This window comes from Myotis brandtii, unplaced genomic scaffold (assembly GCF_000412655.1).
Source record: "Myotis brandtii unplaced genomic scaffold, ASM41265v1 scaffold116, whole genome shotgun sequence".
NCBI classification, from domain to species: Eukaryota; Metazoa; Chordata; class Mammalia; order Chiroptera; family Vespertilionidae; genus Myotis; species Myotis brandtii.
The window spans coordinates 3343756-3371729 of NW_005354010.1; the positions used below are offsets into that span (position 1 = coordinate 3343756).

The following is a 27974-nucleotide window of genomic DNA, read 5'->3' on the forward strand; positions in this document are numbered from 1 at the left end:
TCAAGCATTAACAAGAATATAATTGCTAGTGGCAAATGTTCATGCTCATTCCTCTTTGGACAGGAACTTGGCAACATCTGGTAAATGTAAAGATGTATAAATTTCTAGACCCCAGCAATTCCTCTCCTAGAGATTTACCATGGAGGAAGGCACGTAGGTGTTTATCATGAGCCAGTACATTTGTGTCTATTGCAGCATTGTTTATAGTCTGTAAACCGAAAATGAGTAACTTCTGATATATTTGTACAATGGCATACTCTATGAGCAGTTAAAGTAAACCAATTAGATCTAGTATCTAGTTGTATGACAAGCATTGTTCAATGAAGGTAAAAACAAATTGCACAGATAAGTACATATTGAATACCAATTATATAAAATTTTAAAATTCAAGACAAATACCTTTTTACGTATTGAGTCATACCTATTGAGGATGTATCTCTGAAGGATGGTCCCTGAGCTCTGGAGAAAGAAAGGAAGAATGGGTATTTTTTTTTCCTGGTTTCTTAAATTATACTTCCAATACTATATTGTAATAAAATGTAACATATGTATGTGCATTTTAATGAAGTACTCTATGATAAAATAAAGCATATCTAGTCTCATTTAGCCAGTTGTCATAGTAATTTCTTAAAGATCCAAATTCTATGGCTTTATACCACTTAAAAATAATTTTGCAATTGCACATATCAGAATGATTTTCAAAAGCATGTTTAAGGCAACATACACTTATCCAGAAGCAGTAGCATTGACAAGCTATAATTTTGCTGCAGCATTTTCTGCTATGAAATGAAAGGAAACTAATCACTATTAGAGTGAGGATCCCTTTTTTGAAAATTTAATCATGCAGAAAACCTGCTTTAGATTTCCCTAAACCCGGGAAGCGTTCAAAGATGCCCATTGAAGGTCTGCTTCGAAGCCTGTGGCCATCCCTTTTGGCCATCCCTCTCAAGACCAAATTTGAGAATTCTGACCCTGTTTATCCAACCATCATAGGATTTGAAGAATATATTTATTTAAAACCCCCAAATTAGTCCTGTTTGTATCACCACCCCACGTGCAATGTCCTTGGCGTGGAGTACATGACAAAAGGCCTTTTTCTGCTTTCCTTTGTTTATTAAGGGGACGGCTCTGCTGACTGTAGATCAGAGAAGATGGGAAGATCTGAAGAGCCGACTGAAGATAGCACAGCCTCTTCATCTCCCACCTCGCCCGGGTATCAAAGATGCTCTGATTTTATTCATGTTGGGCACTAGTGTTCATGATTCCCCAGGAGTCTAAGATTTCAATTAAAATAATAATCGTGAGGCCACTAGGTGGTTGTGCATAAGTTAATATAGAAACAGGCTCCAAACCACAGATCTCTCCAAAGGCTATTAAAATCAACCACCCAAAGGCTGTGCTTCAGCGCTCTCAGGATAAGCCTTAATGAAAAAATGAATTTTTAAATAAAATATTTGTGCTTGCCTTTTCAACATATGAGTGAAATGTATTGAACTGACAGAAATTGAATGATGCGGTTCTCCTTCTGATACGGACGGCTTCATGCACCATGGCTTTCAATATTCAGAGCCAGCCTTTCCTGCAAAACACTACACAATAGATTGAGCCGTGGGGGTGGGGAAATGTGATGGGTTTTATGATGAGCATTAAAGAAAACGAAAGGCAAGAAAGTAAATGTGACTTAGGTCTAAAGTTCCCTTGCCTAAACCTTTCTTTTCCAGATAATGATGGCTTTAGAGCCAAGATGTATGACATAACCCAGCACCCGTTTTTTAAGAGGACAATTGCTTTACTCGTCCTGGCCCAGTCGGTACTGCTCTCTGTCAAGGTACTTGGTTTCACCTTTAGACTCTGGGAATGAATTTCTTACTCATGGCTGCATCCAAGAATATCACAGATGGCCACATCTACTAGGATCTGCGCTCTGTAGTATAAAATTTTTAAATTCACAATTGTGTTCAAATGGGAGGAAGAGGGGGGAGGGCTTTTCTGTGCCCAACGCCCGATGGATTTAGGCAAAGACGTGTGTGCTGTTTCCTATACAGTGGGACGTCGAGGACCCAGTGACTGTTCCTTTGGCAACAATGTCAGTTGTTTTCACCTTCATCTTTGTTCTCGAGGTACCGTAATGAGTCAGTGGGTTTGGGGGATGGGGGAGGGGGGACAGCACATTTTAAAGTAAGATAGTGTCCTCCTTTGATGGTCCTTATTTCAACTCTGTGCCCCATTGCTTTTGAAGTCTTTTTTTTTTTTGAGGGGGATAGTGTGCTCTTAGGGTATTTCCTTTTGAGTCTGTTCAGTTTAACTTGAACAAAGACTTCACTTTATATTTTGGAATTTTCTGACCGCAGGAATTGCAAACTGCCATTAATTTCTGTATCAGAATGATGGCCTGTCTAGTTATCTGAGTTCAAATATTTAGGGCAAACTGTACAGACCACTGTAATTCAGGGACTCAAATTGCAATGTGGTGGTAAAGGGAATTGACCCAGAGGTTATTTTAATATATGGTTCATATCATATTACTTTCCAGGGATAGTCTTTTTCTTCCAACAATCTCTTTGAAATACAAGCAGATTCTTATTTCACCCTGAACTGGTTGATGTTTCCCAAAATCTATGGTCTTTCACTTGGGGAAGAAAAATGTCCTGCTATCAAACTAGTCATAAAACAAGGAGAAAAGAGTGTGGAGAATATATATGTGTTACCTACTCAGCTTTTTTATATATGTGATAAATTTGTCTCTTTGGTTGCTACCTTTTAAAAAAAATAATGTGACTCAGGTTAATACATTTAAATATGTACTAAACAGTCCCGATTTACTCTCTTCACTGTTTTTCTCAGGTTACAATGAAGATCATAGCAATGTCACCTGCAGGCTTCTGGCAGAGCAGAAGAAATCGATATGACCTGCTGGTGACCTCACTCGGCATTGTCTGGGTGGTACTTCACTTTGCCCTCCTGGTAGGTGTAAATTGTTTATTTCAGTTGAAAATTTCATAGTTGTACAATAGAAGTAAAATGTGGCCATGAATATAATTTTAAATTTTCTAGGGGCCACATTTAAAATATGGAAAAGAAACAAATAACATTAATTTAAACCTACCATATCCAAAATACAGGGTGGGGCAAAAGTAGGTTTACAGTTGTTCATGTGGAAAATAATACTATAATTAATAAGTAATAGTACAAGAATAAATTCTGTGTTTTGTGTACTCACAACTGTAAACCTACTTTTGTCCCACCCTGTATTATCATTTCAACATGTCAGCAATATAAAAAAAAATTATGGCCTGGCTGGTGTGGCTCAGTGGTTGAGCAATGACCCATGAACCAAGAGGTCACTAATTTGATTCTCAGTCAGGGCACATGTCCGGGTTGCGGGTTCGGTCCCTGGGAGGGAGTGTGCAGAAGGCAGCGGTCAATGTTTCTATCTCTCTGCCCCTCTCCCTTCCTCTCTCTAAAATCAATAAAGTCATATTTTTAAAAGTTAAAAAATTATGAAGGAGAGATGTTACATGCTCTCTTTTGTACTAAATCATTGATTGAATGTGTATTTTACATTTACAGAATGTCTTAATTTATATTCACTACATTTCAGGTGCTCAATAATAGCATGTGGTAGTGGTTACCATGTTGGATACCCCAAGGTTCTAGTCTAGGGTCCACCATTTTTCAGCCTTGATCAAGTTATTTGTCTTCAGTGATCTTTTGTTTCCTGCTCTGAACTAGGAATATGATTTCATAATCTACAGGTTTCATATGAACATTATGAAGATCAAAGAATGTGAAGTTTTTCTAATTGTTAAGATTAAACAAACCATAACACATTATTATAAATATCCTCTTTTTTTTTTTAGTCTTCCTTGATCCCACCCAAAAATACTATTATCCATTTCCCCCTGCTCTCTTCTATTCATTCTCTTATCCTCTAGAAAAGATCCCTAGCACACAGAGCCCATTTACACATCACAAAGGCCTAGTTTTAGTATGTAATTGCTGTGCTCAGAAAGATATTGAGTGTCCTTTTTAAGGCAGTTATTAACTTCAGAGTCAGGGGCTGTGCCAAGCCCAGGTGGGCTTTCAGTCACCCTGATTCATTTCCTCAAACAATAAATGGTTTTGAGTACTACATATGTGCAAGTCACAGTGCTAGGAATTGAAAAGAATATAATGAATAAAACAAAGACAGTGACTGCTTTCATGAGCCACACAGCCTGGGAAGTTAGGTAGGCATCCATTGAATGCTCCCAAGTCTATGAGAATTACAGCTATGGAAAGGAGATGGAGGAGAGACACAAGTTGCTGGGACAACACATAATAGTAGATGGCTTTATCAGGGAGGTCCTGGAAGGCATCCTGAGGGAGTGATAATTGGGATCAGTCTGGAGGAGGAGGAGAGAATATTTTAGGATGTTCTAGAATGGAAGGGTGCAGTGGAATAGACAGCACTATTAGAGCAGGAGCAAAGGGAACAAGGTACAAGATCTGCATGGGTAAGAAGGTGTCAGACCTCTCAGGATCTTATAGTCCAAGTGAAAGTTTTGGGTCATCATCCTAGATCCTGTTGGGTGTTATCACTTCCAGAATGTAAAGCAAGTAGATACCTACAGTAGGTTTGGTGCTCACGTGGAGAGAAGGGGCAGCAAGGCCCAGGTTTTTATATATCTCCAAATTGCAACTAAAAGCTACTCAGTCCAAGCAAAAGAATAGAGTAAGCTTCCTAATTTTACCTGTCCCCAGAGAGGAGCTCTCACACCAAAAGACCAACTTGCCTATTCTGCCCCACTGCTTTGGTTCTTCTCCAAGAACCTCTGGTCCTGGAAGCATGCTCATCCTCCACTCTATTGTGCAGTGGACTCTGTGAAGGACGACGCGGTGCTTGTTCCCATCCAGAGATGATTCTGTGCAGACACATTCATTTCCTTGCACCACACCAGATATCTCACTGGACCCCCTTCCCAGGTGCCCATCTGTGACTTGTCATTTGCCTAGGCAAGGAACCTCAAGAAGAATCACGTTTTGGCACCAGCTTAATGCCACAGTTATTATTGCAGCTACAGTCAGTGGGATCTTTGTTTCTCAGATTAAGCTTTCTTAGTCATAAAGCACACCAAGTCATCTCTTGATCACATACTGAATGTGTTTTTGAGTAAGGAGGACATCTCTGAAATCATCTTAGACTAATGGACATGTGGCCAGCTGGTCTCCAGATGTCTCCAGAAGCCTTCAGAGAGAAGGAATCTGACCTCCAGCAATCTTTTCCAACACCCAAGCTCCCTCTGCCATGATCCCTTTATCTCCTGTCTCACTTGACTCCCTTGTGTTGCATTGTTATCCTAGATTATTCTTGCTCCTCAAAGGAACTAGCCATTATTTTATGTAAAAATAAGTTTTAAAATACAGAATTCAGCTGAGCAAAACAGAGACCAAAATTTAATTTAAGATTTAATTTTATAGTTAATATTTATTCATGAGTTTTGGCAGTGACCTTTTCAGCACATTTTTAAGATAAATTTCTTATGATACTTTTTACATTTTATTAAACTAATTATTCAGTAGACTTCACAGAAGACCCGAAATGAAAAAGGGAATTTTAACAAGATCTTTTGTGCAAATTATGAGAGGCTCTTTTCTGTTTAAATTTCAGAATGCATATACCTACATGATGGGCGCATGCGTGATTGTCTTTAGGTTTTTCTCGATCTGTGGAAAGCATGTAAGTATGCTGTAAAGAACAGCATCAGAGGTTGCATATGCAATAAAGAGAAAAGCATTGACTAACTTCAGCTGTCCTTCTGGTCACTATGCTGTAGTTAACAAATTGCTAGACATTAAAGTCCCAATGAGTAAATTTTAAATATTAAAATGAGTCAGTAGCTTAGTTATCTTGTAATGTTTCCTGATATTTATGATGTTTTATTTATTCTTCATATTTTCTAAGTAAATTTAATTATCAACTAAAAATAACATATCAGGCATGAAAGCAAAAACCAGTGGTCTTTCTTAATATGTCTTTATTTTTAGTTTTATTTTTAATAAAGTTATTTTACTTCAAAGAAAAATAATCCTTAATGAACATTCATAATTCTATGATTCCATATTTCTTTATCTTCTTTATTAATGTTCATACATACATTCCACATATATTTTCATTTTTTAAAGTACTCTTTCCTTTTTTGATTCTGACATTACATCATATGGGATGCACATAATGAACACTTAATACTTAATGGTATTTAATATTTTACCATTGTTTAGGTTTGTTCTTATGAGCATCTATTGGTAGAAGAATACTGAGTCTACTTGTTACAGCCCAAAAAGTGTATAGTCCTTACCATAGTGAATTAGAGAGCAAGAGAAGAGAAAATGAAGGCTAAAAACCTTTGAGTTGAACTCTTATTAATTTGGCTGAAAAGACTGAACAGTTTGACATACAAGTAGGATTTCTCTCTGTCTAAGGGTTTCTGAACAATATTCAGATTTAATAGCTAAAAGGAAACAATTTTCAAACGATATCCTGAGGGTCATTCTTATGCCCCTCAACATGCTTAAATGTTATTTACTCCCCATGTTCTCCTCAGCTTAATGAATTGAATATTCATATTCTCTCTCCACCCATCTCTCTCCATCTCCATCTCCATACAGGTAACGCTGAAGATGCTCCTCCTGACGGTGGTCGTCAGCATGTATAAAAGCTTCTTTATCATCGTAGGAATGTTCCTATTGCTGCTGTGTTACGCTTTCGCTGGCGTTGTCTTATTTGGTACTGTGAAATATGGAGAGAACATTAACAGGTCGGTGTGTATTTATCTTTCTATTCATTTATCAAGCAAGCTTTTTTAGTAATAAAGTCATGAATAAGCACCTGAATGATTTTTGTCTATTAAAGATGGAGGCGAAGGAAGAAGCAATCCGTTGGAAATTAAAACAAAATAAAAAGGCCAAATTTTAAATGACATTTTTCTAACTGAAGGCAGTATACATGTTTACTATAGAGACCTTAGAAAATTCAGGAATAAAAGAATCCATAACTCCCTACCATGCAGGAATAACCACTCCTGATAACCTGGTGAATTCTAGCACTTTTTCTAACCACACGCTACCAAAAATGATATATTATTTTTAAGTAAATAATTTTGAGATGATATTGGGTTTCTTTCTTTTTTAGCAAAGCATGGAAAGTTAGAAGCCCCCCAAAAAAATGTTATTATGTATGAAAAGCATTTTTCAAAGATAGCCTTAAATTTTGTGGAAGCATCTTATCATTTAAAATAGAAAAGTCCTCACACAACCAATTATATACAGATGTGTCTTGTTGCAGAAATGACTGATTTGACACATGGCAGCTCCACCTTTTATAGCATAATCCACATGAAAGAAACAATCACTTTATATTGTCAAAGCTTGCTCCCTCGGTCATTCAAGATGAATGGGAAGAAATTGGTGGCACCATGCAAGGGGTGGGTTATTAAGACAGCTATACTTGAGACAAGTATATATAACAAACAAATAAGAGAGTGTAACCTTTGGAAATGATTACTTGGCAATCAAATTTGCTCCAAAATCCACCTGCTTTGGTAGTAGCAGACCTTACTACTTCATGACAACTATGTGACTCAACCTCTGTTCTCTTTTTCCTTAATTTAGGCATGCAAACTTCTCTTCGGCTGGCAAAGCTATTACCGTACTGTTCCGGATTGTCACAGGCGAAGACTGGAACAAGATTATGCATGACTGTATGGTAAATATCTCTTTGTCAATAACAGTGCCTTAGCTTAGAATCATTTGAAGCTCTTTGGCTATGCAACATTGGCGGTAGCCTCCTTGTTAGCATCAAGGCTTTGCGTACAAAACACATATTCTGGCCTTTTAGTCCATAAAATTGCTGTCTTTTATGTTACAGTGTGTGGACATACAGGAAGAGTATCCAGTGAACTCAACTTGAACTATCATAGTTTCATTCAATAAAATTCATTATGTAGGCATTGTTCTTTCCCTCCCACCTTTAACATTTTGGCAGTTAAGTACAAACAGGAGAATTCTGCTTCCTTAGTTCAATTTATTCAACAGATAATCACCAATCCCCTGGTTTATACTGAGCCATACAATGGGTGCCAGGTGTTCAGTGATTCCAAGGCACCCACAAGGAGCTGGGGGCTCTGACCTATACTCTCTCTTCTCTAGGCTAATTCTCATCATCCTTCAGGTATCACTTTAAACATCAGTTCCTTCAGGAATCCTGCCTTATGTGAAGACTACAAGTTATATGTTTTTACAGCACTCTATATTTATCTTTTTTTCACGTGTTTCACAACTATAGTGAGTTATTGGCTTAGTTTATTTCATCTCTTTCTCATCCTTCAGATCAATGTTATCCAAAAAAAATTTCTGCAATGATGGCCATCGGCACTGTCCAATTCAATAGCCACTACCCACATGTGGTTATTGAGCATTTGAAATGTGACCAGTTAAAGTAAGGGATGGAATTTTAAATCGTATTTCATTGTATTTAATGTCAATGAATGTAAATTTAAATAGCCTCAAGTAGTTAGTGGTTACCGTGTTGGACTGCACAGCTCTAGACTGTCAGCAACATGAAGAAGGGTCAGGGTCTTTGTCTTGCTTACCAGTCTGTCCCCAATACTGAGCAGAAACCTAGCACATAGTAGGAACTCAAGAACTTTATGCATGAATGAATGGGGACAGATCAGATATGATACTAGGCAGAATTAAATAAACTCAAAGTAAAGAAGCAGCAGAATGCCATGGAAATGTGGAAGAGAGAGCTAGTCTCTGGCTGAAAGACACTGGAGGTTTCTCAGAGGTGTTGGCATTTTATTGAGCCAGGAATGTCCCAACATCCCCTAATGGTGCTGGAATAAGGATCACTGGCTTCTCCTCACACAATTTGAATGTGAAATTGTTGTGTATAACAAATCCTCCTAAAATCTTACCCCATTACTTAAATCAGATAAAAAAATTAAATGCCCTTTTGTTTGACGTTCTGCAGTTTGATCACAATGACAAATTATCATTTTGGGCTAGTGCAGGTGGCAGACAGAGCATCTCTTAGAGCAGTGGTTCTCAACCTTCCTAATGCCGCGACCCTTTAATACAGTTCCTCACGTTGTGGTGACCCCCAACCATAAAATTATTTTCATTGCTACTTCATAACTGTAATTTTGCTACTGTTATGAATCGTAATGTAAATATCTGATACGCAGGATGTATTTTCATTGTTACAAATTGAACATAATTAAAGCATAGTGATTAATCACAAAAACAATATGTAATTATATATGGGTTTTCCGATGGTCTTAGGCGCCCCCTGTGAAAGGGTCGTTCGACCCCCAAAGGGGTCACGACCCACAGGTTGAGAACCATTGTCTTAGAGGAAACCGGTTCATTTTCATTAGGCTTCTAAAATGTCAATGAACTTGGGATTCTGCAAGATGAAAACCATAGCATAAGTGAAATATTCTTTTTACTTTTGCCACAGATGATGCATCTAACACATGCAGCTTCAGAGATTACTTTGAAGTTAATTATTATATTTTACATGGGTCAGGATTATGTTCATTAACTACAGTCAGTTAACAAAAATTTGTATTCTTCTCTGCTGTCATTCTTTCCTCTCTCTCCCTCCCACTGCCCCGCAGGTCCAGCCACCCTTTTGTACTCCAGATGAATTTACATACTGGGCAACAGACTGTGGGAATTATGCTGGGGCACTTATGTATTTCTGTTCATTTTATGTCATCATTGCCTACATCATGCTAAATTTACTTGTAGGTAAGTGATGTTCGCTGCATATTTTTTTAAACCTCTTTAAACTCAGGTACTTAGATAATTAGGTATAATTTTCAAGTAATTATCCTGGATTGCTTGGGGTGGGTGTTTCGTGGCATTAATTATAAATTGTTTTCTCTCCATTCAAAAGCTGAAAAGACTTTTGAAAGGCATGTAAATGACAGTTGATTGCAATTTCAAGAGTTGTCCTATTTATTATGATTATTAATCTCAAAAGAGCTCTCATGGATTGAGGTGAACAAATATCGGGGGTTGAGAGGGTTACCTTTATAGCCTCGAAATGTCACATTTATGGTTTTGAAAGACACATGTTGTTCACCCAGCTGTGAGGCCACCCAGAACTCAATTTGACCTTTAAAAACTGTCCTGGAACTCTCAGCTACCAGCAAAAGCCAGCTGGCATGAACGTCTATATACACAGAATGTGTGTTTATGCTCATGACCCTCATGTTTTGGAAAGCCAGGAGCTAGAGAAATAGCTTAGTCCAAGTGTAAAACATGCCAACTTGGAAGCCATACTAAAAGCACTTTAAAAATTTGGCTTATCATGTAGCTGATACAATTCATTATTTATAATAGATGTTTTACAGTTTCTAAAAAATGACAGATGACAATTTAGATAATTGTCTAAATTCGCCATTTTTTTCCTTTTAGCCATAATTGTGGAGAATTTCTCCTTGTTTTATTCCACTGAGGAGGACCAGCTTTTAAGTTACAATGATCTTCGCCACTTTCAGATCATATGGAATATGGTGGATGATAAACGAGAGGTAGGAGAGTGGATTGCCATTTCACGCCCCACTCAAAAGAGACTTACTACCCTATCTCAGACATGGTTTTGTTGTTGGCATGGACAGATATTGAATTTTGAGGGGCCATTGGTGAATTGCAGAAGGCTGTCATCGACAATCCAGCAGAATATGCTAGGAGGGGAGAGGGACAGAATAGATCCCTCTTGTGTCCTTTCCAACTAAGAATGTCCTCTTCTTCCAGCATTCAGATGTTGGCAAGAAAAGAAACCAAGGGAGCTCTGAAGAAACCAGCCCTGGGCTCGGGGCAAGAGAAGGGATGAAGTTCAAATGATCAAAGTAACAATATAGTACAAATTCATGATCACCTCAACCTAAAAGAGTAATCCTGATTACAAGTGCAAATGAGTTATTTCAGTGATTTATTAAAGTTACTACTTTTAATTATTTTGGACTTAGTATTGGTCAGTTTTAATAATGAAGCTTACCCAAGATTTACTAGAATTAGCCAAAGCAGCAGCAGCTTCCTGCTCCTCCTCCTCTTTCCCATTCTTCATCCAGCAGACACTCAGGCATTGCTCTAGGCACTGGAGATATACCAATGAGTGAGATGGTCAGGTCTCCTATTCTAATATAGGAGACAAAATTAAAGTGAAATAATCATTACAATTTCAAAAACTATAAACACTCTGAAGAAGGTAATAAGGTAGAGAGCGATTGGAGTCAGGAGCAGACAACTTTAGCAGGAATGGTCATGAAGGCCTGTCTCTTTGATCCAATATCTGAAAAAGGAGGAGAGATCAGCCATGGGAAGATCTTGGGGACAATCTGAAAATAGTTTCAGGAAGAGTTGACTGAAGGCATGAAGACTAAGGGGCCAGAACAGGCTGAGTAAACGGGCTATCTTGGTCTAGAGCTGGAGCCCGAACAACCAGGCATGGCTTTTTCCACCCCCTTTGCTTGTTCTTCCCTTGGTCCCCCCACTTCATCCAGGCACCAGTGTTGGGGATTTTCTTCCAGGACAGTGACCTGCATGTACAGGTGTCTGGCCCCATTGATCTCTATGACTGCTGCCTACAGGAACATGCCTTCCTCTGACATACACATGGAAGATGGCACCACCACTCACATGTTAAGATGTTAGTAACTGACAGGAACTCGTGGCCCATCAATGTCCCTGCCTCTCACTCAATACCTGGTTTAAAGACACAGCCAGGCTGGCACGGTAGGTGCTGTTGCCTGGAAGAGAGTGACACATGGAAGATTTCACAATCTTGAGCTGCTCTGAGCAAGAAGAGGGCAGAGCTGGGAACCCAGTTCACTTGTATGTAATTGTTCTAATAATGGAGGAGAACTGAAAAGGAGTGATCATTCCACAGAAGAACAACTTATAATAAACGTTTACAAGCTCCTAGTATCTGAACTTGGTGCAAAATGGATCATGTACATGTGTATGTTTCATTTCTTGTGCTAAAATAAAGCATTCCTGAGCCACTCAGCACGTGTGTTAGAGGAGCACCCGGCAAGGCTGAGTCAATGGCACGGGTATGGAAAGAAAAGTCTATGGGCTCGATCCCCAGTAGGGGGCGTGCAAGAGGCAGCCAGTCAATGATTCTCTCTCATCATTGATGTTTCTCTCCCTCTCCCTTCCTCTCTGAATTCAAAAAAATATCTATAATAATAAAAGCATAATATGCTAATTAGACTGGGTGTCCATCCGGACATCCTTCCGGACGACCTTCTGGACAAAGCTGGGGCTGCGAGGGAAGCCCGGGTCCCGGGTGCTGGAGGGAAGTCAGTGCCAGCAGCCGGGGGAAGGAAGGCCTATGCTTGCACGAATTTCGTGCATCAGGCCTCTAGTACCGTGGTCGGCAAACCATGGCTTGTGAGCCACCATGCAGCTCTTTGGCCCCTTGAGTGTGGCTCTTCCACAAAATACCACGTGCGGGCGCGCACATACAGTGCAATTGAAACTTCGTGGCCCATGCGCAGAAGTCGGTATTTTGTGGAAGAGCCAGTATTTTGTGGAAGAGCCACACTCAAGGGGCCAAAGAGCCACATATGGCTCGCGAGCCGCGGGTTGCCGGGCCGCAGTTTGCCGACCACTGCTCTAGTATATTTTAAAAAAAGAAGAAGAAAGAAAAGCCTAGTCAAGTTAGTGTCTGTCCAGGACAGGCAGAGGGAGAGCTTTCCTCCCTCCTTGGCTGCGAATGCTTAGTGGTTGTGAAACTCCACAGAACTAGAGGCGCACCTGCAGAAACTATGTGCTCAGGTCTTTATTTTTTGTCATTTTTTAATATTTTTAAACATTTTTATTGCTTTTTAGAGAGAGAGGAAGAGAGAGGGAGAGAGAAAAACATCAATGTGAGAGGAAAACATGGATCAGCTGCCTCCTGTATGACTCCCACCCAGGATCAAGCCCACAACCCGGGCATGTGCCCTGATGGGGAATGGAACTGGCAACTTTTTGATGCACAGAAGGACACCCAGCCAACTGAGCCACACCGGCCAGGGCTAAATTTATTTTTTAGTTACCGTGGACATACAATATGATATTAGTTTCAGGTGTACAACATAGTGATTAAACATTTATATACCCTAGGAAGTGCTCAGCTTTTATCTCCCAGCCAGCCTCGGGAAAATGAACAGCTTCCTTGCCTCCGGTGCTTCATTGGCCATCTTTTGAGAAATGGCTCCAGGTGTGAAAACAGAGCCCCAGAGAATCCCTGTGGCCTAATGATGATTTACATACCGAGCTGCTGTGCTCTGCCACCAGGGGGTGATCCCGACCTTCCGCGTGAAGTTCCTGCTGCGGCTGCTGCGGGGGCGGCTGGAGGTGGACCTGGACAAGGACAAGCTTCTGTTTAAGCACATGTGCTACGAGATGGAGAGGCTGCACAACGGCGGCGACGTCACCTTCCACGATGTCCTAAGGTACTGGGGAGGCTGTGGGAGGGGTCACAGCTGTGTGCCCCAGAGCTGAACAGAGTCGAGACTGACGCTGTGACCATGAAAGGCCTCGTGAAATGCAATTAACAAGTACGTTCTGAACCTAAAAATGCCACATCTGCTGTGGTTAGAAGACTCCATGTGGTCTTCCTCGCTGAACTTTACTAGTCGTGTTCAGGTGAGCGCCTCCGGGGTGGGGCGGGGGGGCGAAAGGAGTGGCCTGAGGGGCCCAGAAGTGCCCCTTCCAGAATGGGAGCTCCTGAAGGAGGGACGCGGAGGGAGCTTGGGCCCACCCTTCCTGTTTTAAGGAAGGAACTGGCCCAGAAGAGATGAGTGACTTGCTGACAGTCACTCAGCCCCTGAGGCCAAGCTGGAGCTAAAATTCAGATCTTCCCACTTGTGGGTTGGGCAGGAATTTGCCTGGGCTGCTGTGTCATGGGTGCCCCAGGCAGGTTGACAAACCACGGTTTCCAGACGTGTGGTGAGGCTCCAGACAGGACAAGGGCACACTACGGCCGGAGAGACTTCTCTGTTAGTTTGCTCTGACTGCTGTAATGGAATACATACACTGAGTGGTTTAAACAACACACCTACTGTCTTCACAGCTCTGGAGGCTAGCTCTGGAGGCTAGAAGTCTGAGATGGAGGTGTCAGCAGAGTTGGTTCCATTTAAGGCCATGAGGGAGAATCTGTTCCACCCTCTCCCTCAGCTTTGGGGGGTTTGCCGGCCATCTTTGGCCTTCCTTGGCTTTTAAAAGCGTCACCCCAATCTCTACCTTCATCTTCACATGGTGTTCTCACTGTGCATGTGTGTGGTCTGTGTCCAAATTTTCATTTCTATAAGGACACCGGTTATATTGGATGAGGGACCCACCCCATTCCAGGATGACCCAATGTGAACTAGTTATATCTGCAGTGGCCTGTTTTGGAATAAGATCACATTCTGAGGTACTGAGGGTTAGGACCCCAAAATATTTTGGGGAGGTTAGGGGGAGAACAATCAACTCAGAAATTTTCTTAAACAGGAGCCCATGGATAATATTCAGAAGGTCATGGCCTTGGAGAGGAAAACAATTACTTCTTTACTGTCACTATTCACTCACTAAAATGCAGCATTCTTTTTTATGATGCATGCGGTCAACAAACCATATTAATATTAGCAATACCCATGTCTTTGTCATCAGTAGAAATCATAGGTATTTTTCAGGTCACATTACTGCTATGGCTGATATCTTAAAATATCCTTAATGCACACCAGTACTTCTAACTTATGGTGATCATTTGACCTCAGCTAAATGTTATTATTTAATGCATTAATAAAGAAGCACTTATGTTATTATATTACTCCTTTCCATGAAAATAATTTGAGAACTCTATTTTTTAATATATTTTTATTGATTTTAGAGAGAAAGGGAGAGAGATTGAAACATCAATGATGAGAGAGAATCACTGATTGGCTGCCTCCTGCTGAGGATCCAGCCCGCAACCCCTGGCATGTGCCCTTGACTGGAATCGAATCCGGGACCCTTTGATCTTCAGGCCAATGCTCTATCCACTGAGCCAAACCAGCTAGGGCTTGAGAACTCTATTTTGACACAATTGGTTTCCTTTGAAATAATGTGTATTTTATTTTATGCATCTAAAACATGATTCTAAAAAATGTCTCATGGGCTCCCCTGCCAATGGGATTCATGCCACGGAAAAGGTTAAGAACCCTCTACCAGCACCAGCTGTTTTCATCATGTTGCATGTAACTGGCAAGTTAAACAGTGGGTATTGAGTCACAAATTTCAGGAGCAATCAGGTATACAGAAATATGATTATGATTGGAATTTGAAAAAAATGCCAGGAGAGGAAGGATCTGGGGGTGTTCTTTCAAGGTCTCAATTTTACCTCCCACTATTCACTTCTTCCAGGAACAAGCGAAAAGGCAGAAAAAGATGGGGCAGGAAACACAGATGAATAGCAAAGAATGACAACTCTTTCAGAATGTCAGTCTTTTCTTCTAGTGACAAATATTTTTAGGCTGAAAACGAGGCATCTAGGCATACCACTGTCATTAATATTGTATTCAGCCTCTTTGGGACACAGTGATGCATCTGATAAAATGAACCCAGGCAAAGTCCATGGTAGCATGGTTGGCCTCTCCCTACCTTCTAGCCCAGTGTATGATGAAAACAGTTCAGCAATGATGAGCTTCTTGATGAGGCAGGGGAGAAAGAAAGAGCAAATGCACTTTTTCCCTCCATGGTGGGAAAAGACTTAGCAAAGAAGAGATCACTGTACACGTGCTGCATGGGGATGGGCCTCTCAAGTGCCACCATGCTGTGATTTGGGCTAGGGAAACGGAACTGAGGTCCCACCCAGGCCAGGCAGGGATGGAGCAATAACTGAGATCCTGCAGCCACACTAGGGAGCGCCAAGCTGCCAGAAGGGGCTGCATCCTCCTTTGGCTGTGGACTCCTCAGCCTGAACACATGAGTTGCCTTATTGCCCGGGAGCCCCCATGCAACACATTAGCTGTGTTGGTTTCATTTGCCGCCGTCTGGATCTATTGTACCGAGGACTGAATGGGAATGAATGTTTCACTCTGGTTTTGCAACCATCAACATTAATGAGGAAGATCCAGGGGGACAGATGAGATAAATTGAGAGGGAAATGGGGGGATGGGAATGCATAGCCTGTAGCCAAGCATATTAACCACCACCAATTGGAGCTGAATGTGAATAGACAGAGCAGTTATCCTTCTACAGGGAAAGTTCCAGAATCTTAAGCAGCTGATTATTAGGGCATAGCCTGGATCTTTGGTTTTACAAAAACTTACTGTTATAATCACCTCACTAAATCAACGTATTTCATCATTTAACAAAGTAGGTACATGACTATGCCCATTTTACAGATGAGCGAAGAGAGGCAGTGAGGTGACATAACTAGCCCAAGCCATCCAGTTAGACAGGGTGGCATCAGACTGCTCCACTGGTAGGACTGAGTGATGACCTCTCTGAACTTTGAGATCTCTAAGAGTCTAAATCCCAGGTAAATCAGAGCTGCAATTGCTGTTATATTTCCCCAACAGCATGCTCTCTTACCGGTCGGTTGACATCCGGAAGAGTCTGCAGTTGGAGGAGCTGCTTGCAAGGGAGCAGCTAGAGTACACCATTGAGGAGGAAGTGGCCAAGCAGACCATCCGCATGTGGCTGAAGAAGTGCTTAAAGCGCATCAGAGCCGTGAGTGAACCAGAAGCATCTGGCATTTTATTTCCTCCTCCAGAGCTTCCTGAACAAGGGGATTAGATCCTTCTGTGATTAGCCTTATATCCCTTCAACTATGTCAACTTCTTCCACTTACCATGGTCAGATGATGATTCAAACCTTAACTCTAGTCCAAATCCAGTGGCACCCCCTTAAGCAGAGTCCATAAGAAGCTTCCATTAAATCACATTTTTATAATAGAGTGTGACTGTTTCAGAAGCAGTTCGTTGATATTACAATATTCATGCTGCCCATTTATTAATCTCAGCTGTTTAAACTGCCAGCAATCTCTACACATTGAATGGCAACTGAATTTACAAAACTACTTTTCATTTGTTCCTAAAAATCCCCAACATATTGTTGATAATTCTGTGTGATCTTTAATTAAAGACCACCTCTCCTGGGAGTGTAGCGATCTGTTTGCTGCTTCCTGACCTATAAGCCTATGAGATTCTCTAACTGTTAAATCCATGAACATGAGCATTAACTGTGTTTGCATACACTGTGTTCACAATGGGCATTTCTATTAGGTAATTAATTTTATGAATGCTTTTGACTTATGCTTTACACACAGGGGGAAAATCAAATTAATCACTAACCATTTCTACATGATAGATTTTTAAAATCCTGTTTTTCAGAACAACATCAACTGCAGAAACACATCTTTCTATTGGATGAATTAAGGGCCCCAGAGAAACCCAACACCCCAATCTCCTATAGCCAGGCACCTGTCACAGCTGGCCCACCATAGCTCTGCTAGATCCAGAGATAGAATCTGCGGTCCAGAGGCCCTGCAAGGGCTCAGGGAGTGCAGGCCCACCACCAGGCTGCCCTGGTTCCGGTGTGTGCCAAGACAGATCAGCCTACTGGACTGGCCCGCTCCAGTCCAGAACCAAGACAAAAATGAGGGTTTCACTTTTGCACCCAAGATTCTCTGCCTCTTACATCTTAGAGGAAAGGGGCGATCCACATAGGCTTAGCGAGCACAGAATAAAATAAGAAGGGGGGGAAAATCAGATCACCAACAACATTAGTGATTTAAGAATTCTAATTTAAATAAAACACAAGCTAGTGCCAGTGAACATTACTCCCAATGGTTATGCAAATGAAAATAGAAGGGGTAAGCAATTCTATGTCTCTAAGCCAGCCGTGGGCAAACTACGGCCCGCGGGCCGGATCCGGCCCGTTTGAAATGAATAAAACTAAAAAAAAAAAGACCGTACCCTTTTATGTAATGATGTTTACTTTGAATTTATATTAGTTCACACAAACACTCCATCCATGCTTTTGTTCCGGCCCTCCGGTCCAGTTTAAGAACCCATTGTGGCCCTCGAGTCAAAAAGTTTGCCCACCCCTGCCTAAGCCTTTCTTTATGGGAGTCTAGAAAAGAAATTAGTTAATGACCCTTGAAAGTTCCGAAATTAGTTGAAAGTTCCTAAGAGGTCACCAAGCCTACAGGGTCTGTGGAGCAGAGAGAAGAAAATATGAGTGACAGGTGGGGCAGAAGGACGGTGGGCTGATTTTCCCGTTCCTGCAAGAACAGTCATATTTCCACAGAAACAGCAGCAGTCGTGCAGCATCATCCACAGCCTGCGAGAGAGCCAGCAGCAGGAGCTGAGCCGGTTTCTGAATCCCCCCAGTATCGAGACCACCCAGCCCAGTGAAGACATGAACGCCAACAGTCAGGATAATAACATGCAACCTGAGGTATGAGTATGAGGTGTCTTTCATTCAAGGCTATTCTGTGCATGTTTAAAATAAAAGATAAACCGGTGCTGTTCACAGCCATTTCAAATAAGGTGACAATATATCTAATAGGAAGTTTTTACATTAAAAAAAAACAACAACAATCGGCCCTGGCCAGTTTGGCTCAGTGGATAGAGCGTTGGCCTATGGACTGAAAGGTCCCAGGTTTGATTCTGGTCAAGGGCACATACCTTGGTTGCAGGCTCCACCCCGGCCCAGGCTTGTGCATTCCCTCTCTCTTCCATTCTCTCTACAAATCAATGGAAAAATATCCTCGGGTGAGGATTTAAAAACAACAATTGGAATAGGGTGATCCAATATTATATTTATGTCTTTGTGGTCCCTGAGTTAATTGAGGTTATTTGAAAAGATTCTGATTTGTATGGATACTAAAATAATGTTAATGCCCTGGATTTTAAAATACTGTTGATCTCTCTCTCTCTCTCTCTCTCTCTCTTCCTCCCCATCCCCCTCTCTGTCTGTCTAAAGAGTTAATATCACCTCTGTAAGGGCTTAATTTAAGTCTGGCAATATCACTTGATTTAGGGCAGGGGTGGGGAATGTCTGGCCCTCGGGCCGTATAAGGCCTGAGAAATCATTTGGTCTGGCCCTGCCAAAGCATTAGGGGTGAGTTAATTACATGTTTGACCAAATATAGCAGGCTAATTTTTTTTTTTATATTTTATTGGGTTTTGTTTTTTACAGAGAGGAAGGGAGAGGGATAGAGAGTTAGAAACATCGATGAGAGAGAAACATCGATCAGCTGCCTCCTGCACACCCCCTACTGGGGATGTGCCCGCAACCAAGGTACATGCCCTTGACCGGAATCGAACCTGGGACCCTTTAGTCCGCAGGCCGACACTCTATCCACTGAGCCAAACCGGTTAGGGCTAGCAGGCTAATTTTTAAGTTGATAATTTTGTGTGGCCCTCGAATGATGTTATAAATATCCAAATGGCCCTTTGGCAGAAAAAGGTTCCCCACCCCTGATTTAGGAGAACAGGGTTTGCCTGAAGCTCTGCCCTAAATGTTTTCTCCTACCAAGTCATAGAAACTTGCAGTAAAATCAATGAAAAGGTTTGAAATTGACCTTCCTTCTCCTTAAATTGAGGATTTGTTCTTCCTCAGTTGGGCATGAGAAGAGCATATGGAGTTTGGGGACGATTAACTTGAAGGCTTCCTATTTACTAGGGCACAGCATATTTTCATTTCCAAACTCAATCTACATGTCCATAAAAATACCACAGAGTCCCCCATGTCCTGGAGAGCCCTGCGCGGTGAGACAGCTGGCAGAGGCCCTGCCCTTTGTGAGGATGCAGTTATGGACTGGGTGGAGTTGATCCAGAATTCTGAGAGTCCACCCCTCCTCCCCCCTCCGACAGCATCAGACTTCCGATTGTAAAGTGACACAGTCAGGGGCCAGCGATAAACACCGAAGCCTGAGGCTTCGTGGCCCAGTGGGATGCTCCAAAGAGCCCTCTTGTTTATAGCCCAGATTTGAGTGGATTTCATGTTGTTGGCTCCCCAGCCTGTAGAAATCATCTGCCACCAATTACAGGCACTTGTTTAGGAGACAGTCAACAAAGAGGGATATGGAAGTTTCTACAATGGCCCTGCCACCTATGTGCCCTGAAGAGGGCTGGCAGTGCCTGAGGTGTAGGGCTGAGATAAGGTCAGGATAGTCAGATGGGGATGAGTCAGGGAAAGTGATGATTGCAGAGCTCTCTGGTTTTAGGTTAAAAGAGCAAAAAAACCCCAAGAGGTACCCAAAACATCAAAAGGGGATATTGAAGCAATGTGAAGGCCAATGTGCTGATAGGAAAGGGGAAGGTGAGGGTGAACCAGAGGGTGGGTAAAATGTATGGAGAGTCTCAACATTTCTCTTTGACTTTAAATATATTTTATTGATTTTTTACAGAGAGGAAGGGAGAGAGATAAGAGAGTTAGAAACATCGATGAGAGAGAAACATCGATCAGCTGCCTCCTGCACACTCCCTACTGGGGATGTGCCCGCAACCAAGGTACATGCCCTTGACTGGAATCGAACCTGGTGTGCAGTGGTGACTCTCACTTTCCTTGCCTCTTTTTTACTCAATTTCACTTTTCCTTTCCCCATTGTGGACATTATAGGTCCACATTGTTTTTCCCACTAGTTTCCTGTCATTTTCTTTCTTTTTTCAATTATAGTTTACATTCATTATGATTCTGTATTAGTTTCAACTGTATAGCATAGTGGTTAGAAATCATGTACTTTACAGAGTGGTCCCCCCCCCCCAAACCTGGTATTCCAACTACCTACATAGTTATTGACTATACTAGAGGCCGGGTGCACGAAATTCATGCGGGGGGGGGGGCGGCATCCCTCAGCCCAGCCTGCATCCTCTCTAATCCGGGACCTCTGGCTCCTAACCGCTCACCTGCCTGCCTGCCTGATCGTCCCTAACCCCTCTGCCTGCCTGCCTGATCACCCCTAACTGCCTCTGCCTCTGCCTGCCTGTCTGCCTGATGCCCCTAACTGCTCCCCTGCTGGCCTGATCACCCCTAACTATTCTCTCTCCCCTGCCGGCCTAATAACCCCTAACTGCTCTCCCCTACTGACCTGATTGTCCCTAACTGCTCTCCCCTGCTGGCCTAACCGCCTCTGCTTGCCTGCCTGATTGCTCCTAACCTCTCTCCCCTGCCAGCCTGATTGTCCCTAACCGCCTCTGCCTCGGCCCCCGCCACTGTGGCTTTGTCCAGAAGGATGGCCAGAAGACGTCCAGTCTACCCAGTCTAATTAGCATATTACCCTTTTATTAGTATAGATTATTAGCTATATTCCTTATGCTGTACTTTAATCCCCATGACTATTTTGTAACTACCAATTTGTACTTCTTAATCCCTTCACCTTTTTCACCCAGAGCCCCTCGCCCACTCCCCTCTGGCAACCATCAGTCTGTTCTCTATTTATGAGTCTGTTTCAATTTTGTTTGTTTATTTTGTTCTTTCTATTCCACGTACAAGTAAAATTATATAGTATTTGTCTTTCTCTGTCTGACTTATTTCATGTAGCATAATACCCTCTAGTCCATCCTTTTGCTGTTGCAAAAGGTTCAACTTCACTTTTTTTTGTGGCCAGATAGTATTCCATTGTGCACTAGTATATGTACCACAACTTTTTCACCTACTCATCCACCCATAAGCACGTTTTCTAACTTTCTCAAAACAAAAGGAGGGACAGGCCCATGATGCAGAAAGAGGGAGGAGAGCACAGGGTTCAGAAAGTCACTGCTCTCTTCTTCCCCCTGCAGACAAGCAGCCAGCAGCAGCTTCTGAGCCCCACCCTTTCCGACAGAGGGGGAAGTCGTCAAGACGCAGGGGATGCAGGGAAGCCCCAGAGGAAGTTCGGGCAGTGGCGTCTGCCCTCTGGTATGTGCGCCAAGTCCTTTCTCCATTGATTGAGGCATTTTAAGTTGTTGACATTCTGTGTGTTTGGGATCTTAGATTTCAAAATAAGGGTCTGCATCTGAAGTTATTTATAGACAGGAAAAATATATCTTCTTATCAAAGATATTTCCCTCAAAGTAACTTCTCTAAATAGCACTGTATTGGCCCTCGTTTTCAGTTACTATGGTTGAGAAGGCAATACTTATTAACAAAGTGAGACATCATAGCCAAGATTATTTTAAAAAAGAGGATTTCCAAGGGCTTCCTGAGTGTATTTAAGGCGTTTGCAAACATAGGCAAAATTTATTTAATCTAAGAGGAAGTGAATAGATATGATCATTTAGAAAATGCCACAGTTCTCAAAGAAGGAACAACAAAACTTACATAGTATAATACAATATGATATGATATATGATATATATGATATATGATGTATATTAGTGCTATACTACTTACTGTGTGCCAGTCAGTATTATACGTGCATTGTGTGTGTTCCCTCACTTAATCCTCACAATCCTATTCTTTTTCACACTCAGTGAGATAATTTTCTTCTAGGAGAACATGGGGTTTTGGAAAGCCAGGGCAATCCCATTAAGGGCACTCAGAAGTGGAGGGGAGCAGTGATCTGCACAGCCCACTGTCCCCCATTTGTGGTTTTCTGTTTAAATAACTGAATCCGCGATAAAATAGGGGCTTCCTAATGCTCCTTAATTGTTCCCCTTCTTCGACCCAATCCAATGAGAAGGTGGATGATGTTGCAAACTCTTCTGTAGCATGTCTGCTCCACAAAGCAGAAGACAGTGTAACTGAATTTTGAGACTAAAAGTTGTTCAGTGGATCTGAACATCAGAAGGAAAATATCTTTTTTCACATCCGGGAGTTTATTATTTAGGGATCAGAGGGAAGCTAGCCTCTGCCTGGGAAAACAAAGCTGGGAGTGATGGGAAATGAGGTTGAGTAGGTGGTGGGGCCAGGCCATGAAAAGCTGTGAGTTACAGGCTGAGTGGTTTCCACTTCATCCTGTAGCTATTAGGAGCCAGCACAGGTTCCTGAGCAAGACATGGCATTTGGAATTCGTGCTTTAGGGAGAGTGACTTAGCAGCAGAGTAGAGAGTGAGCCTGGAGGCAGCGTTAGGAGCCAGAGGATGATACCTAATCTGGCCATGAGGTGACAACATGGCCAAAGCTGGTGGCCGTGGTCCAGACCCTGGAGCAACAAGTAGGAGAGATGACCTAGGGCCGTGGTCGGCAAACTGCGGCTCGCGAGCCACAGGCGGCTCTTTGGCCCCTTGAGTGTGGCTCTTCCTAAGCCTTAGGAGTACCCTCATTAAGTTAATAACAATGTACCTACCTATATAGTTTAAGTTTAAAAAATTTGGCTCTCAAAAGAAATTTCAGTCGTGGTACTGTTGATATTTGGCTCTGTTGACTAATGAGTTTGCCAACCACTGACCTAGGGGAAGTGCAGTCCTTGGTGTTCACTGAAATGCATAAAAGAAAGCATGTTGTCAAAAGTGCCTCTAATGGCCCAAGCTTAGGTGGCCCCAATGTCAGAAATGGTGGTAACTAAAGAGACATGCTATTGGGACAGGCTGAGTTTGAAGAGGCAAAGGGCAAGAAACGGCATTTTAAGGGGACACCAACAATGTACCAGGTACCATGCTATGCTTTTTCTTCTTTTTTTGCCCCTCCCCCCTTTTTATTTTACTTGTTATTTAAAAACATATATTTAAAGTGTATAATGTGATGTTTCTGTTAACATATACATTGTGAAAAGATTGCGGCAGTCAACATATATGCATCAGCTCATATACTTCCCATTTTTGTCTGTGGTGAGAACACTTAATATCTACTCTCTCAGCAGATTTCAAGTATACAATACAGTCTTATAACTACTAGAGGCCTGATGCATGAAATTCGTGCAGGGGAGGAAGGTCCCTCAGCCGGCCTGCACCCTCTCGCAATCTGGGACCTCTCGGGAGATGTCCGACTGCCGGTTTAGGCCCAATCGGACCTAAACCCGCAGTTGGATATCCCTCTTGCAATCTGGACCCCTCGCTCCTAACCACCCACCTGCTCTCTCCTTACCTCCAGGCTTGCCATTCCTTAGTGCTGCCGCAGAGGTGGGAGAGGCTCCTGCCACCACTGCTGCCCTCTCCAGCCATGAACCCGGCTTCTGGCTGAGTGGCACTCCAGCTGTGAGAGTGCACTGACCACCAGGGGGCAGCTTCTGCATTGAGCATCTGCCCCTGGTGGTCAGTGCACATCATGGCGACCAGTCATTCTGGTCATTCCACCGTAATGGTCGCTGGGCTTTTATTATATAGATGGTCACCATGTTGCACATTAGATCTCCAGAATTATTCATTTTACATAACTGTAACTTTGTACCCTTTGACCATCTCCCTATTTCCCCATCTCCCAACCCTGGTAACCATCATTCTACTATATTTGCTCTCTTTGCTTCTGTGAATTTTGACATTTTGGGATTTCATATATAAGTGAGATCATAGAGTATTTTGCTTCCTATATCTAGGTTATTTTACTCAGCATAATGTCCTGTATATTTACATATATTGTTGCAAATTGCAGGATTTCTTTCTTAAGGTTAAATAGTATTTAATTATCACAATTTATATATCATAATTTATTTAACCATTTATCAATTGAAGGATACTTAGGTTATTTTCATATCTTGACTATTGTGAATAACATTGCTATAAATAAGAGAGTGCAGCTATCTCTTCAAGATAATTATTTTACTTTCTTCAAATATATATACCCAGAAGTGGGAATGCTGGATCATATGATAGTTCTGCTATGCATTTTCGTAGGTCATCTCATTTAATCTATTTTAATTCTCATAATAGTCCAATGAGAAAGCTTGCATTCTCTTCATTTTACAATTGAGGAAATGGGTTTCAGGACATGAACTTGCCTTTAGTTACATCCACAGGTCACAGAATGGGACCCAAAACCATAACTGTGGAATCCCAAAGCCATGAGTGTGTCAACAAAGTCTTCAGACACTCTGCTTCAGTCAGATTCATGGATTGGAAGGATGAATGCCATGAGAAAATTTTAAATAATTTCCAAAACCATTCCTTTTTCACTGAAACTATACTTCAATTTATTTTTACCAAAAAAAAAAAAGTATTTACCCACATTATTCTTTCCATACCTTCTGCATTACTTCCTCTCCACTACTATCCATTACAGTCCTTCTTTTTCTATTTTTAATATGTATAATACTAATGAGCACTGAATCACAAATATTTCTATGACACTTATATTTGTCCATACTGGAACTTTTAAAAGAATTTTTTTGTTTTTGCAAGAGGCAAGCAGCATTTTTTTTTCAAATGGTATTACTAGTTGTCCATGAAGATAATTTTAAAACCCATTATGAATATAAAGAATCCAGTGCTGAAAAGGTTTCATACTCAACATCTTCTCATACTCAAAAGGATAGGACTTGTTCATCAAAAGCATTAGATGGGAATATCATGGTTTTTCAGGAATGACTTGCAACACAGTAAAACGCCATTTTGCTCATAGGACTTTGGTTAATTCCACAGCACCAAAGCCAATAAGCCATTCAGTGTCTTCAGTCAACTTACGGTTTGGAGGGCGGACAACCATGAAATCTGTGGTGTGCAAAATGAACCCCATGACTGACACAGCTTCCTGTGGTTCTGAAGTTAAGAAGTGGTGGACCCGGCAGCTGACCGTGGAGAGCGACGAAAGTGGAGATGACCTTCTGGATATTTAGGTGGAAATCAATGCAGATGGCAGTCTAATGGTGAAAAGTACTTTCTAATATTTTCCTCCACTGTCCAGTCAACAATCCATAATTGAATTCCAATTTGTCCTACGTAGGAAGGCATAAAAACTGGTCTGTCAGAATTGTGCAAATGATGGCTTATTACCATGTGTTTGAGACAATTTGCATAATGGCAGTATTAGAAATATTAGAAACTATACCAACACCAGATATAGATTGTTCAAAAATTCTACATATTCTGTCTATGTAAACTAAGATATATATTCATATGTGCTCTTATATATTATTACCACCCCTGAAAGTGTGCTAAGCCCAAAGCGGCTCATATATATGGTACAGGAGCTCTAGCTTTAGTTCATGTTTTTCCCACTTCCACTATAAATATTTCTCTTGGGGGAATTTATTATTTATAATTGATCTGAAAAGGTCAGCACGGAGCTCATGCTAAAATGATAATAATTTTACAAACTACAGATTCTGAATTTTTAGAAGTATATTCTTTTCCTTGTGTTATTTTTTTAAAAATATACACAAGATATTTAGAGGTCAGAACAAGTCAATTTCTGTCCTCAGTCACTCCAATGAAATTGTTGCCTCTTCCAAGAGAATTGTGTGTGCAGGTACCAGACAAAGAAATTGACACATGTTGCTAAATGATTTAAAACAAACCTTATAGAAGTCACTTGAGAGACATAGTTATGGAAAGATGTTGAATTCCTCAAAAAGTATTTTAATAATTGAGTTTAGAAAAAAGTGTAAAACAATTCAGCTTATTTTTAAAAATCTTTGCATGTGTGATGCCATCATTGGCTTTATTTTTTACCCAAAATATGTCCATTGTGTCATAAATCAGCAAAGACATTATGAGTTGATTGCAACACACCATCGCTGTCTTTAATTCCAAATGATTCCCCTGCTAGCAGACTCTCCTATGGAAATAATGGTACTCTGCAAATCTTCTCTGAACTCACATTTTATTCCACACCCCAACTGTATTTGTGTTCTGTGGGAAAATTAAAATGCAAAGTGATTACTGTTGGCCCACTTAGGCTGAGTCAACCAAGTAGATGTGAGTTTGAGCTTTGACTACATTATTCTTGAATGAAGATTTGCTGTTTAGATGATCTCTTTGAACAGAGTGATTATCTCAGTATCCTCTGAACATTCACCCCATCCCAGTTGCTTTATGATTTCTTTTTCTCTGTGTAACATTTTTAAAATAGCCAAATATCACAATCTTTCTGTATAACAATTTTAACATTGTGGTGACAGTCTATTGTTTCTATGATTAATTGTGATTATCAGGTAATGGGCAATTAAAGTCAGTGCAGCTGAAAGGATTTTATTTCATTTTATGTTCATTTGGCATTTACTTTTTGTATATAATAAAATGAAATAAATATTGAATTTGTAAAAGAATTTTCTCTGAGTTGACAATGATTTCTAAACCCTTTTTGTGTATGTGGGGTGGGGGGCTTGTGGGTAGGGCCACCAGATTGCTGGCACTTTGCAAACTCTCTATTTCTGAATATTCTGTCTATAATTAGTTAACAAAAGCTCTATCCCTGATATTCATTCCAGCTCAGCTTCTAAGTTCCTTTCCCATTTGTGCCCGCAGGCTAAGTGAATACCCTGTACCTTCCAAACCCATAACAAAGCAGACAAGGATGTGACACGGCCAGGGCTTGGGTCTTTACTAAATGCATGAAAACCGGATTTTTATTTTTTTTTCTCTTTTGGCTCATTATATTCGAGTAATACAGCTTCCTTCTCACAAAACTGCTGAGCCCTTCCTAAAACGTCTGTAATTTTTGTTCAGCAGAACATCACTGTTGTTCACTCTGCAGTGAAGCAAGGGGCAGAATAGCAATGTATTTAAAGCCACAGCACCCTACATTTTCAGTGAAGTGAAACAGCCAAACAATTCCCGTGGGACTTATCTCCACTATTTTCCTGAAGCCGGTAAAGCAGACTGCAAGCCGAGAAAAAAAAAAACACAAAAAAACTGCCACCCTCTCTTTGATTTTTCATAAACATATAACAGTCTGGTTATGCAGATGGGAAAACTGGCCACAATGCTCCCTGGCCCTTAGGGAGGCCAGACACTGATACTAATCCTGTCATCATGCTACCTACTGCCTTTAATTAAAGGATGCTGTTGTTTCCAAGGGCACCAGAAGCATAAGCGATAGAATACTTGACACAGAACCCCCAAGAGGAACAGACCACACATGCATAGCACATATGGCAATTCAAG

At 41.3% G+C, this 27974-nt stretch overlaps 1 protein-coding gene across 4 annotated transcripts in view; it reads left to right on the plus strand.

Annotated features, from left to right (window-relative positions):
* Positions 1-27119, plus strand: part of NALCN (sodium leak channel, non selective) — a 298496-nt gene extending 271377 nt beyond the window's left edge. For all 4 annotated transcript variants that reach the window (XM_005858192.2, XM_005858191.2, XM_005858194.2 and 1 more), the window contains 14 exons: positions 1120-1213; positions 1722-1828; positions 2046-2120; positions 2845-2964; positions 5651-5719; positions 6649-6797; positions 7651-7744; positions 9663-9795; positions 10468-10583; positions 13339-13496; positions 16587-16737; positions 18319-18468; positions 21798-21915; positions 25512-27119. In XM_005858192.2, coding sequence (XP_005858254.1) covers positions 1120-1213; positions 1722-1828; positions 2046-2120; positions 2845-2964; positions 5651-5719; positions 6649-6797; positions 7651-7744; positions 9663-9795; positions 10468-10583; positions 13339-13496; positions 16587-16737; positions 18319-18468; positions 21798-21915; positions 25512-25705 — 1728 coding nt within the window. In that variant the 3' untranslated portion in view covers positions 25706-27119. The remainder of the gene's footprint in view (positions 1-1119; positions 1214-1721; positions 1829-2045; positions 2121-2844; positions 2965-5650; positions 5720-6648; positions 6798-7650; positions 7745-9662; positions 9796-10467; positions 10584-13338; positions 13497-16586; positions 16738-18318; positions 18469-21797; positions 21916-25511) is intronic.
* Positions 27120-27974: the final 855 nt, after the last annotated feature.